This window comes from Globicephala melas, chromosome 11 (assembly GCF_963455315.2).
Source record: "Globicephala melas chromosome 11, mGloMel1.2, whole genome shotgun sequence".
NCBI lineage: Eukaryota > Metazoa > Chordata > Mammalia > Artiodactyla > Delphinidae > Globicephala > Globicephala melas.
This window is the reverse complement of record NC_083324.2, coordinates 39141557-39156011: the sequence shown is the minus strand read 5'-3', so window position 1 is coordinate 39156011 and position 14455 is coordinate 39141557. Positions and strand designations below refer to the sequence as shown.

Here is a 14455-nt window from a genome sequence, read left to right as displayed (position 1 = left end):
TTCAGACTTCTCTTTCCTCCAGTTTATTCAAACCCTGTACTCACAAGTCATTAGTAGCACGCTTTTGGAGAGAGTCACAGTTCCTGATTTCCTCAGCCACTTACTTTTGCTATTTATTTCTGATCTAATGGATCCCACAATGATCCAGTGGAATAGGTACTACCAGTTTACAAATGAGGAGGCTGGGTTTATTGAGTTCAAATCATGTGCCAGTGAATGCAAAGCTCAGTTCAGCTCTAGGCACTCTCCACACCCATTTGAAGTGCCTTGTCGGTGGTTAGGTAAGGTGCTCAACAAAGGTATTTTGGAGTGAGGTGGATTTGATCCTACTTTTCTTGGTCCTCATCCTTCTCCACCTTTTGGTGTATCCAATGCTTCAAACTGTCTCTCTTTAAACCTCCCTTCTTGGTACTCCTTCGTCTCCTTTTCTACTCCAGGCGTCCTCCAAGGCTAAGTACCCTACTCATCTGTTCCCCTATCCCTTTTAGAAAACTCAGATTCCAGGGCTTCAGCTTCTGCTCAGTGATGACTTTTACTCAGCCATCTTCAGACCTTCTCTCCCCACCTTTTGGGCTACATTTCAAACTGCCTGGAGAAGCTGTCCCTACTCATATCACCTCCGGAATCTCATCCTTTTGATGAATCACCCATTTGTGCCAGAGCCACCAGGCTACCCTCTTTCTCAGGATTTGAAACTCTAGCATCCGACCACTTCCTGTTACTTCTCCTCCTCTTATTCACATAGGCACCAAGGCTTTTGGAGAGTTCCTTCAAGAGTCTTCCGGAATCCTAATTTCTTCCTCTCTCCATCTGAAGTCTTCTCCTAGGCCAAGTCCTCACCTATTCTTACCCAGTGTGATGGTTTTCAAATATGCCCACTAACTCTTTGATACTCTTCCCCTTCAGTTAATCCTGGGCTTCCCTGGTGGCACAGGGGTTCAGAGTCCACCTGCCGATGCAGGGGACACGGGTTCGTGCCCCGGTCTGGGAAGATCCCACATGCCGCGGAGCGGCTAGGCCTGTCAGCCATGGCCGCTGAGCCTGCGCGTCTGGAGCCTGTGCACCGCAACGGGAGAGGCCACAACAGTGAGAGGCCCGAGTACAGGGAAAAAAAAAAAAAAAAAAGGTTAATCCTAATTCCCCTCCCCTTGGATGTGGGCCAGACTCAGTGACTCACTTCTATCGAACAGAATGTAGTGGTTTTGATGCTATGTGACTTCTCCAAGCTAGGTGACAGAAAGGTCAGCTTCTGCCTGTCTTCATCTCAGGTTATTTGCTTTGGGGAAAGTCAGCCACCATGTTATGAGGATACTCAAGCAGTCTGAAGAGGTCATGTGTGGAGGAAAGAAGGCCCCCTGACAACAGCCAGCACTAACTGCCAGCCGGTGAATGAACCACACAGAAGCCAATCCTTCAGATTAGTACAGTCCTGGCCAGCATCTTTTTGTTGCTTTTGGTTGAAGGAGAGGGTCTTTGGTTCAGTATTGGGTTTTTTTAAACAGCTTTATTAAGATATAATTCGTATACCATAAAATTCACCCATTTAAAGTATACAGTTAAGTGCTTCTTAGTGTATTTGCAGAGTTGTGCAACCTTCATTATAATCAGTTTTAGAATATTTTCATCACCCCAAAAAGAAACACCACACCCGTTAGTAGTCACTCCCCATTCCCCTCTTCTCTCAGCCCCTGGCAATTACTAATATAGCTTCCATCTCTATGGATTTGCCTATTCTGTATATTTCATATAAGTAAATCATACAATATGTGGTCTTTCACACTTGGCTTCTTTTACTTAGCATAATGTGTTCAAAGTTCATCTATGTTGTAGAATATATCAGTCCTTCATTCCTTTTTATGGGTAAATAGTATTCCACTGTACAAATATACCATGTTTTGTTTATCTGCTCATCAGATAATGACAAATTACATTTTTTCCACTTTTATTATTATGAATCATGGTGCTATAAACTTTTGTGTGCAGGTTTTTGTGTGGATATTATGTTTTCAATTCTCTTGGATATTATATTACCCAAGCATAATTGTATTGGTCAAGATTATCCAGAGAAATAGAACCAATAGGACATGTAGATTTAGTTATTTGTTTGTTTGTTATGAGGAATTGGCTCACACAATTATGGAGGCAGACAAATCCTAAGACCTGCAATCAGTGAGCTGGAGACCCAAGAAAGTCAATAGGATAGTTCAAGTCTGAAGACCTGAGAACCAGGAGAGCTGATGGTTCAAATCCCAGTTCAAAAGCTGGCAGAGAAACTAACACAACACTGTAAAGCAATTATACTCCAATACAGGTGTTAAAAAAAAAAAAAAGCTGGTAGCCTCAAGACCTAAGAAGAGCCAATGCTTCAGTTTGAGTCCAAAGGCAGGAAAAGACCAATGTCCCAGCTCAATCAGTCAGGAGGGAGGAGTTTCAGCTTTTTGTTCTATTGAGGCCTTCAACTGACTGGAATAGGGCCACCCACATTAGGGAGGGCAATCTACTTTAGTCTACCTTAAATGCTAATCTCATCCAAAAACACCCTCACAGATACACCCAGAACAATGTTTGACCAACATCTGAACACCCCACAGCCCAGTTGACACATAAAATTAATCATCACAGGAGAATTGCTGGGTCATATGCTAACTCTATGTTTAACCTTTTCAGGAACTGCCAGACTGTTTTCCAAAGAGCATTGTATGAATGTTCCAGTTTCTCCACATCCCATCACCTGTTATTTATTTATTTTCAATTATAGCCATCATAGTGGGTGTTAGGTGGTATCTCACTGTGATTTTTATTCACATTTTCATGATGGATAATGATGTGGAATATTTTTCATGTGTTTATTGCCATTTGTATATCTTCTTTGGAGAAATGTCTATTCAGATCCTTTGCCCATTTTTTTCCTTAACTATTTTATTTTATTTTTTATTTCTTTATTTTTTTGGCCACACTGCATGGCATGCGGAAGTTCCCTGACCAGGGATCGAACCCGCGCCCCCTGCAGTGGAGGCACAGAGTCTTAACCACTGGATCACCAGGGAAATCCCCCCAGTTTGGGTTTTTTTTTTTTTTTTTACTGTCATAAAATACACATAAAATTTACCATCTCAACCATTTTTAAGTGTACAGTTCAGTGATATTAAATACATTCATAACGTTGTGCAACCATCACCACCATCCAGAATTCTTTCTGCCTTATAAAACTGAATTAGTTTATTAATTAGTAAATTAGTTCACTTAGCCTAATGTTTACAGTATTCATCCATGTGATTGCAAGGTCAGAATTTCCTTCTTTTTTTTTTTTTTTTTTTTTTTGCTTTACACGGGCCTCTCACTGTTGTGGCCTCTCCCATTGCGGAGCACAGGCTCAGCGGCCATGGCTCACGGGCCCAGCCGCTCCACAGCATGTGGGATCTTCCCGGACCAGGGCTCGAACCCGTGTCCCCTGCATCGGCAGGCGGACTCTCAACCACTGTGCCACCAGGGAAGCCCCAGAATTTCCTTCTTTTTAAGGCTGAATAACACCCCATGGTATGTATATGCCACATTTTCCTTATTCATTCTTCCATTTGTGGACACTTGGGTTGCTCCCATGTTTCAGCTATTGTGAATAATGCTGCTATGAACAGGGGTGTACAAATATCTCTTCAAGACCCTGCTTTCAATTCTTTTGGGTATATATCCAGAAATGGAATTGCTGGATCATATAGTAATCCTATTTTTAATTTTTTGAGGAACTGGCATACTGTTTTCCACAGTCACTATACAATTTTACATTCCCAACAACAGTGCACAAGAGTTCTGAGGTCTCCACATCCTCGCCTAATAATAACACTTATTATTATTATTTTTTGGCCATGCTGTGCGGCATGCAGGATCCTAGCTCCCTGACGAGGGATGGAACCGTGGCCCCCGCAGTGGAAGTACAGAGTCCCAACCACTGGACCACCAGGGAAGTCCCTATTGTTGTTGTTTTAAGCCACTAAGTTTTAGGATAAGTTGTTACACCGCCAGAGACAACTGATACACCCAGTTATATACTTCTGCAGTCTTTTTCCTTGCTATTTTTCCTGCTCTGAGTTCTGCTTCCTAATTCTTCTCAGGTTGCTATCATACTAACTTTTCCAAGAACACCATTTCATCATGCTGTTCCTCTATTACTTTAAATTTTTCATTCTTGATTTTGTTAAGGCCTTATGTCCCAAACTAAGGAACTCACTCTCTAGGCAATGGAGGTGACATGCATATCTGAGGAGTTTATGGGACACAACAGTAGAAATGTCTAGAGGCTCCCGCTGCTTTGCATCCAAAATCCCTTATTTGATCTTCAGATCCTCCATGGTCAGGCACAACCTGTCCAAGTTAGTAGAGAGAGAGAAATAGACCAAAACTTCTGCCTGATACCTTTTTGTGATTTTGTATAAATCTCACATGTCTCATCATGACATCCGCCACCCAGGCCCAGCAAGAACATTAAAGTCCTCCACGGCTGGTCTTATTTTACAGCCTGCTCCCACTATCAAGCCTATATCCACCTTCACTCCTGCCTTCCCCCTACCCAGAATGTCTGGATCTCCCTACTTCTCCCGTCAGAACTCAGCCAGCCCTTCATCACGTGCCATAAAGCCTTTCCAAACTGAAGTGCTGCACCTCTTGCCTTCCCAGACCACAGTTAGTCGCCTCGGACCTCTGAAAGTGCCTCTAGGCCAAGCTTTGATTGGAGGCCACCTGGCTCTTAGAGGTCAAAAGGACAGTAGTGGGCAATTTGTGGTTTTGGCTTAAGCTAAAAGGGGACTTCCTGGCTATTAAAAATGCAGTGGCTTGAGAGTCCGCCTGCCGATGCAGGGGACGCGGGTTTATGCCCCGGTCTGGGAAGATCACATATGCCTCGGAGCGGCTGGGCCTGTGAGCCATGGCCACTGGGCCTGCGCGTCTGGAGCCTGTGCTCCGCAACAGGAGAAGCCACAACAGTGAGAGGCCTGCGTAACGTAAAAAAAAAAAAAAAAAATGCAGTGAGCATTTTCAGTCATTTCCATTTCAGTATAGAGGTCCTCGGGCCCTTCCTGGGAATGACATCTGATTGGGGAGGAAGGACAAGAGGATATGGAGGTAGGAGCAACATTTGTATTAGGGAGCAACAGGGTTTCGTTTTTCTTTAAAGAGAGGCCCCAGCTGCCTAGAACTAACAAGATCAAGAGTAGAGAGGCCAGACAATTCTTCTCCCTTACATCAGTGCTGCTTAGAACGACCACTGTCTGGGAAGCCCTAACACACATGGCATTTACCAATTACTGAATAAACATCTGATTTTGTGTTTCACAGTGCCCAAACCAGCCCAGTTGCTTAATTGTGGTCCTGTGATAGAATGACCCCAGATCCTCTCCTAGATGAAAGGCAGCAAAGAGCTTGCTGCCCAAACTTGCCTGGAGAATGTCCCCAAAGCAATTTCCCTGTGGAGGAAACCCAATCCAACATTCCAATAAGTCTCCTACACAGGCTTCATGCCTGCTCCCTACAGGCTCACCCTGGCCATGATCTGTCAATTTCCTCCAAGTGTGTGCAGAAATAACGTTAGAAAACTAGGATGAAGCTTTGAATGCTAAGTCACAGGGTATGGACTCTGGTCTCCAGCAAGGCCTTGCTGAAAGTGTTGCAGGGGAAAGAGTTGATGCATAATGTGAGGATAAGCAGGGAACAAGCTCTGATGAGTTTCCCCCTTCCTGGAGCCTCAATCTGACCACGGCTTCCTCACCAGGTTGTTGTGGGGATCAGCCTTGCCCTGGGAAAGCTGATCACTTGCTTTCCCTGGAAGGAGCTCAGTCAGTGAGGACATCATCGCTTCCCACAGGAGGCCACTCAGGCTAACATGGGGTGACAGGCTGAAGATGGTCAAGAAAGGTTCAAAGGAGATAGTGATGGAGCACTCTGGGCCCAGAGCAATGTGTCAAAAGACATGTCTGGAATAACCTTGCCTCAGTCTTTAGCTCTCTTCCTGAAGCGGGATTTACAGATGCCTTTTTCAACCTTGCTGATAATGTTAGGGTTTTCAGAAGTCAGAGCTTCGGGGCGGTGCTGTTTCTTTACCATCCTCAAAGAAGTGGCGCCAGATCAGAAGAGGCTTCCGAACAGAGAACTTTTTTTTAAAATCAAGAGCCCTTGGTGGGCGGTTAGAGGCTGCTCACTCTGCAACGTCCAGCTCTCTGGGGTGCAGGAACAGTTTCCCCGACCCCCGAAAGGGAGATTCCCTAGACTTCTCACGGAAGCTCCCACGGACCCCGCTTCTATCCCAGACCGAGCCTCGCGGGAGACCCTACATTCCAAGCCCTGCCCGGGCCTCCTCCCTCCAGCCCGCGCCCCAGCATCCTCGCACCTTGACCGTGTCCAGTGGGTGCCCCACGAACACCAGGCACATGCCTCCAAAGCCGCCGGCCAGCAGGTTCTTGAGCGGGCTAATGGGCTTCGCCTGGTCTGCCATGGTACGTCCGTCAGTCGCCGTGCCTGTCGGTTCCCAGGGGGTCCGCTCCACTGCCCCAGCCGCGGCGGCACCGCCGCCGACCTTTCACCCACTTTCAGGTGGGAGGGGCATGAGCCCGGGGCAGGTCGGGAGGAGGGCCTAGACCGCCTGCCAGGCCCGGCTTCCGCCGAGGGGAGGTGCTTCCGGCCGCAGCCCGCCTCCGTGGGCGTGGCTTAAGGGAGCGGGGCGGGCCCGGACGCCTCGTGGGCGGTGTTTGGGAGTGGCGACGGGTGGTGGACTTACTCCTCCAGAAGTCTTCCCGGACTTGAGTGTTTCCTCCCTGAAGCTCCCGTTCCTCCACTCACTCCGCAGAAGTCGATTGGGCTCTGCTATGTGACAGGCGCCCTTCCAGGTGCTGGAGGCACAGCTGTTAGCACAGCACATAGGTCCCTGTTCTTGTGGAGCTTACAGGACATAACAAAGATAAATAAGTGAAAAATGCATAGTGTATCAAGTTGTGATAACTGCTATGAAGAAAAATAAATCTGGAAAAAGGATTAGAGAGTTTTGGGGGGCAAGGAATTTGCAATTTTCATTAGGTGAGTAAAGGACAGTTTCACTGAGAAGGTGACTGGATTCAAGAACTGAGAAGTGGAGGAAGTGATATATCCATAGATATGGGGGGAGGGGGAAAGATCTTCCAGGCAAAAGAAAAGAATGCAAAAGCCATGAGATGGCCTGTGCCTGACCTGTTTGAGGAACCACCTGGAGGCCTTTGTGGCTAGAGCAGAGTTAGGAAGGTATGGAGGTAACGTTGGCATATCAAGCGGGACTTTGTGTGCCACTGTAAGGACATCAGTCTCTCCTCTGAAGTAGATGGGAGCTATTCTGGGGTTCTGAGCAGGGGATTGACATAGTCTGACTTATGAGTTAATAGAATCCCTCTTTCTGCGGGTTGAGAATAGACTACGAAGCAGGGAGCCTTGAGGAGGCTAAAGGTCATGGTCAGAGATGCTGGACTCCATCAGAGCACAGCACAGCAGATGGTGAGATGTGTTTGGATTCTGGATATATTCTGAAGGAAAAAGTTAAAGGGATTGTTTTTTGTGTTTTTTTAAAATTTACTTTTACTTATTTATTTTTGGATGTGTTGGGTCTTCGTTGTGGTGCACGGGCTTCTCATAATGGTGGCTTCTCTTGTTGTGGAGCATGGGCTCTAGGTGCGCGGGCTTCAGTAGTTGTGGCTCACGGGCTGTAGAGCACAGGCTCAGTAGATGTGGCGCATGGGCTTAGTTGCTCTGCAGCATATGGGATCTTCCTGAACCAGGGCTCGAACCCATGTCTCCTGCGTTGGCAGGCAGATTCTTAACCACTGCGTCACCAGGGAAGCCGAGGAATTGTTAATGAACAGAATATAAGGTACATAAGAGAGGAGTTAAGGATGATGCTAATGTTTTTGACTTATTGAATCTAGGTGGACGGTATTCAGGAGGAGTTAAGGATGATGCTAATGTTTTTGACTTATTGACTCTAGGTGGACAGTATTCAGGTATTCACTATATTACTCTTTCATCATTTCTGTATGTTTGTAATTTATCAAATTAAAAAGCTGTGAACAGGGCTTCCCTGGTGGTGCAGTGGTTGGGAATCTGCCTGCCAATGCAGGGGACACGGGTTTGAGCCCTGGTCCAGGAAGATCCCACATACCGTGGAGCAACTAAACCTGTGCACAGCAACTACTGAGCCTGCGCTCTAAAGCCCGCGAGCCACAACTACTGAGCCCACATGCCACAACTGCTGAAGCCTGCGCGCCTAGAGCCCATGTTCCCCAACAAGAGAAGCCACCGCAATTAGAAGCCCGCACACCACAATGAGGAGTAGGCTCCACTCACTGCAACTAGAGAAAGCCCGCGGCTAGCAACGAAGACCCAAAACAGCCAAAAGTAAATAAATAGATAAATTTATTTTTTAAAAAGCTGTGAACAATAAACATACCCCTATCTACAGCAGGAACCTCACTGCCAAGCTAACCTAACAACAGTCCTCCTCTGTAGGCACTCCCAGGCTAGCAGGAAGCCTAGAATAAGGAGAATGGACCATGTATGCTAGGGGTGGATAGATTAGTGACAGGATTGGGAGTGGGATCAGGAAGTGAGTGGGCCTGACTGGTGCAGAAGGCACCAGGGGAGTGGAAGGGGAGTGGAAGGCAAGGAGGCTGGGGCAAGGCCCAAAAGCCTGTTTACTCTGTGTTACAGGCTTTTTCTAGATGGGGATGGGGAACCATGGAAGAATTTTAAGCACAGTGTTGACATGATCAGGTTTGTTTTAAAAAATCTATTTTGGATGGATGAATTTGTCTTGGGAGAGAATGGAAGCAGGGAGACCAGTTAAGGGAAAATTACAGTGGTGCAACGAGAGGCAGTAAAGGCATTAACTGAGCCTGGTGCTCATCGCTGGATTGGCGATGGTAATGGGACCATGTTTACTTCACTTGTGACTTGTAGCACTCCGGCTGCAGAAGAGGATCTAATTTAGAGTCAATCTGCAGCTTCAGGAAGAGATGGTGTTTGTTATAGAACCGCCCTCCTGATAAACCCTCCTGGTAAACCTGGTAAATCCTCCTGGTAAACCTCGACACACCTGAAGGTGGACTCCACTGAAGCTCACCAGCTTCTATTAAATCCTCGTAGGGTAACTGATAATCCACTAAACAAATGGTCTTCCTGCTTCTTCATCTGATAAGCCTTACACACAGCTATAAAACTCAACTGAATGGAATTCCCTGGTGGCGTAGTGGTTGAGAGTCCACCTGCCGATACAGGGGACGCGGGTTCGTGCCCCGGTCCGGGAAGATCCCTACATGCCGCGGAGCGGCTGGGCCCGTGAGCCTGTGCTCCGCAATGGGAGAGGCCATAACAGTGAGAGGCCCGTGTACCGCAAAAAGAAAAGAAAAGAAAAAATTTAATCTGAATGTGTCATTCCCTGGCCAAAAAACCTCTTCAGCTCCTCATTGCATCAGAATAAAATATAAGTGGCTCAGGGGCAGTCAAGGTTTTTCACAATTTCATGCTACCTTACTTCTTCAACCTTATTTTTCCCTAGACTGTATCTTCCTCTCTGAGCAAACTGAGCTTCTACTGGTTTACCACACAGACCTGTTACTTAACTCACCTTCCACCGCCGACAGCCAGGCTTTTACATATCCTGTCTCCTTCAGCACAGAGTATCCTTCCTCTCCCCACTCGATAACACACTGATGCAGGAGATGGATACCAAGTTGCCCATATGCTAGACATTGTCCAACCTGTGGTTCTTAGCAATTTGGGGGGTGGAGAAATCCTGGCACCCTCTCCCCAGAAAAACACACACATGCATATGCACCTCCAGGTTTGCTATAAATTTCATGAGAAGCTGAAGCTATCCTTGGACCTCATATGAGAAGCCTTGTTCCTAGACCCTGGGAATCAAACATGAATGAGAGGGGCCTCCCCTTAGGTCACACCCTTCCCAAGACAGCCCACACCCAGTGACTGAGCAAGGTAGGGGTTTAATGCCTGACCAGTCTGGTCTGGTATCAGACACTCTGACAGGCAATATTCACTCCAGTGTTCTCTGCTAGGTTGGCGGCAGCTTCATTGGGCTGCAACACAGTTTAACTTCTGCCTTTGCCTAATTCTGCTTCCCGGGCTTCCCTGGTGGTGCAGTGGTTAAGAATCTGCCTGCTTGGGCTTCCCTGGTGGCACAGTGGTTAAGAATCCGCCTGCCAGTGCAGGGGACACGGGTTCAAGCCCTGGTCTGGGAAGATCCCACACGCTGCAGAGCAACTAAGCCCGTGCGCCACAACTACTGAGCCTGCACTCTAGAGCCTATGAGCTACAACTACTGAAGCCCTGTGCCACAACTACTGAAGCCCGTGCGCCTAGATCCTGTGCTCCGCAACAAGAGAAGCCACCGCAATGAGAAGCCCGTGCACCGCAACAAAGAGTAGCCCCCACTCATCACAACTAAAGAAAGCCCGCACTCAGCAGCGAAGATCCAACACAGCCAAAAAATAAATAAACAAAATAAATATATAAATCTGCTTCGCTTTACTTATGTTGGTCCCTAATAAATATCTTGCTCCCCAAACTCCATCTCAATATTTGCTTCCAGAAAATCCAACCTGCAACAGTAGTATTCAACATCATTCCTTACCAAAAACAAAATAAAACCAAAAGCAAAAGAACATAAAACTGTAAACTTAAGATTTGAAGTAGTCTGCTCGGCTGCCTACAGCAGAGAATTGAAGAGAAAACTCCTGAGGGTGCTCCGTTGTCTTCTCCAGGAGTGACAACGCTGCTTTCCCAGTTGAACCCCGTCCTCCTTTGCAATCCACTGAGGGCTGCAATGAGCATCGCTTATCCGTTGGAGCCCTCTGCCAGGAAGAGCCAGTTGTGTGTGGCCCCTGGTGCCTGGCCATTCCCATCCAGGCTGGATTCTCCAGAGTTCCCCAACCAGGGATCAAACCTGGGCCCTCAACAGTGAAAGTGCGGAGTCCTAACCATTGGACTGTCAGGGAATTTCCCACACATGCACAGATTCTTGTAAGCTCCACACAAACAGGATATATAACAATCCCCAAACTCCTGCCAAATTCCTTCTTACTGCGCAGGAGGTAGTCACTCTCCTCTCACAATTAAGCCTGAGTAAGTACCTAGGAACCAGATGTGATAGGTGTATGTTTAACTGCCAAATGTTTCCAGAAGAGCTCTTCTAGTCTGCATTACCACTAGATATAATGTTAGAGCCGTGTAGCTGACAGGGTCTTGGTGCTCCAGCCGGGTGTCAGGCCTGAGCCTCGGAGGTGAGAGAGCTGAGCTCAGGACACCTGACCACCAGGCACCTCCAGGCCCCACGTAAAATCAACTGGCGAGAACTCTCCCAGAGATCTCTGTCTCAATGCTAAGACCCAGCTTCACTCAACGACCAGCAAGTTCCAGTGCTGGACACCCCATGCCAAATAACTAGCAAGACAGGAACACAGCCCCACCCATTAGCAGAGAGGCGCCTAAAATCATAATAAGCTTACAGACACCCCAAAACTCACCACCACACTCAATCTTGGCCACCAGAAAGACAAGATCCAGCCTCATCCACCAGAACATAGGCACCACTCTGCTCCACCAAGAAGCCTACACAAGCCACTGAACCAAACTGACCCACCGGTGGCAGATACCAAAAACAATGGGAACTACGAACCAGCAGCCTGTGAAAAGGAGACCCCAAACACCGTAAGTTATGCAGCAGATGAAGGAGCAAGGTAAAAACCCACCAGACCTAACAAATGAAGAGGAAATAGGCAGTCTACCTGAAAAAGAATTCAGAGTAATCATAGTAAAGATGATCCAAAATCTTGGAAATAGAATGGAGAAAATACAAAAAATGTTTAACAAAGACCTAGAAGAACTAAAGAGGAAACAAACAACGATGAACAACACAATAAATGAAATTAAAAATTCTCTGGAAGGAATCAATAGCAGAATAACTGAGGCAGAAAAACGGGTAAGTGACCTGGAAGATAAAATAGTGGAAATAACAACTGCAGAGCAAATTAAAGAAAAAAGAATGAAAATAATTGAGAACAGTCTCAGAGACCTCTGGGACAACATTAAGCCCACCAGTATTCAAATTATAGGGGTCCCAGAAGAAGAAGAGAAAAAGAAAGGGATTGAGAAAATATTTGAAGAGACTATAGTTGAAAACTTCCCTAATATGGGAAAGGAAATAGTCAATCAAGTCCAGGAAGCACAAGTCCAGGAAGAGTCCCATACAGGATAAATCCAAGGAGAAAAACGCCAAGACACATATTAATCAAACTATCAAAAATTAAATACAAAGAAAAAATATTAAAAGCAGCAAGGGAAAAATAACAAACAAGGGAATCCCCATAAGGTTAACAGCTGATCTTTCAGCAGAAACTGTGCAAGCCAGAAGGGAGTGGCAGGACATATTTATTTATTTATTATTATTAGCAATTTCTTTTTTTTTTCGAATTTTTGAATTTTATTTATTTTTTTATACAGCAGGTTCTTATTAGTTACCCATTTTATACATATTAGTGTATACATGTCAATCCCAATCTCCCAATTCATCACACCACCACCACCACCACCCCCGCCACTTTCCCCCCTTGGTGTCCATATGTTTGTTCTCTACATCTGTGTCTCTATTTCTGCCCTGCAAACCAGTTCATCTGTACCATTTTTCTAGGTTCCACATACATGCGTTAATATACGATATTTGTTTTTCTCTTTCTGACTTACTTCACTCTGTATGACAGTCTCTAGATCCATCCACGTCTCTACAAATGACCCAATTTTGTTCCTTTTTTTTTTTTTTTTTTTTTTTGCGGTATGCGGGCCTCTCACTGTTGTGGCCTCTCCCGCTGCGGAGCACAGGCTCCAGACGTGCAGGCTCAGCGGCCATGGCTCACAGGCCCAGCCGCTCCGCGGCACGTGGGATCCTCCCAGACTGGGGCACGAACCCGTGTCCACTGCATCAGCAGGCGAACTCTCAACCACTGTGCCACCAGGGAAGCCCCAATTTTGTTTCTTTTTATAGCTAATATTCCATTGTATGTATGTACCACATCTTCTTTATCAATTTATCTGTCAATGGGCATTTAGGTTGCTTCCATGACCTGGCTATTTTAAATAGTGCTGCAATGAACATTGGGGTGCATATATCTTTTTGAATTATGGTTTTCTTTGGGTAGATGCCCAGTAGTGGGATGTTGGGTCATATGGTAATTCTATTTTTAGTTTTTTAAGGAACCTCCATACTGCTCTCCATAGTGGCTGTATCAGTTTACATTCCCATCAACAGTGCAAGAGGGTTCCCTTTTCTCCAAACCCTCTCCAGCATGTTTGTAGATTTTCTGATGATGCCCATTCTAACTGGTGTGAGATGATACCTCACTGTAGTTTTGATTTGCATTTCTCTAATAATTAGTGACATTGAGCAGCTTTTCATGTGCTTCTTGGCCATCTGTATGTCTTTTTTTTTTTTTTTTTTTCAGGGAAAAGAAAGTAGAGTTTATTGGTGGGCATGGGTAGGGAGGGGGCGTGCTAAGCCTATCACGAGTGCAGGGCCCGCCATTTGTCCAGGGGGCCACGATTAGGGATGTACTTGACCCCACAGCCATCTGGAATGAGCTGCTTTTCTGCCACCATGTTTTCAAATTCATCTGCATTAAACTTAGTAAATCCCCGCTTCTTGGAGATGTGGATCTTCTGGTGGCCAGGGAACTTGGACTTGGCCCTGCGGAGGGCCTCAATCACATGCTCCTTGTTCTGCAGCTTGGTGCGGATGGACATTATGACCTGGCCAATGTGGACCCTGGCCACTGTGCCCTGGGGCTTTCCAAAGGCACCACGCATACCTGTCTGGAGCCTACATTGGGGAACAGCATGCCAGTCATTAATGTCCACTGGAAAGGGCTGTCTCCAAGGTCCCTTAGGGCAACCCACACAGGCAACAGGCTGCATACACTACCGAGGAGGCTGCTGTTTGCAACCATTGTGCACCAGGCCCCTGTATGTCTTCTTTGGAGAAATGTCTATTTAGGTCTTCTGCCCATTTTTGGATGGGGTTGTTTGTTTTTTTAATATTGAGCTGCATGAGCTGTTTATGTATTTTGGAGATTAATCCTGTTTGCCAATAAATTATATGCCAATAAAATGGACAACCTAGAAGAAATGGACAAATTCTTAGGCTTATAGCAACCAGAAGCTGAGTATATGAGGGAATAAAGTTCTGTTGTTTCAAGCTACTAGGTTTATAGTAATTTGTTATGGCCATCCTAGGAAACTAACGCAGATATTTATCATTCCAATTTCTCTTCCTTAATTTGTAAAGTTCCAGATTTCACTCTGTTATCATTTTCCTTTTACTTGAAAAAAAATTATCATTTATTTTAAAGGCAGTAAATTCTCTTCATTTTCCTTCACCTAAAAA

At 46.0% G+C, this 14455-nt stretch overlaps 1 protein-coding gene and 1 pseudogene across 1 annotated transcript in view; both read right to left on the bottom strand.

Moving 5' to 3' along the window:
• SLC25A20 (solute carrier family 25 member 20) overlaps positions 1-6644 on the bottom strand; it is a 31814-nt gene extending 25170 nt beyond the window's left edge. The window contains exon 1 of the mRNA XM_030867029.2: positions 6377-6644. Within this exon, the coding sequence (XP_030722889.1) occupies positions 6377-6481 (105 nt within the window). The 5' untranslated portion in view covers positions 6482-6644. The remainder of the gene's footprint in view (positions 1-6376) is intronic.
• A 7292-nt stretch (positions 6645-13936) lies between these two features.
• LOC115859174 (small nucleolar RNA SNORA70) lies at positions 13937-14078 on the bottom strand (annotated as a pseudogene).
• Between the last annotated feature and the right edge of the window lie 377 nt (positions 14079-14455).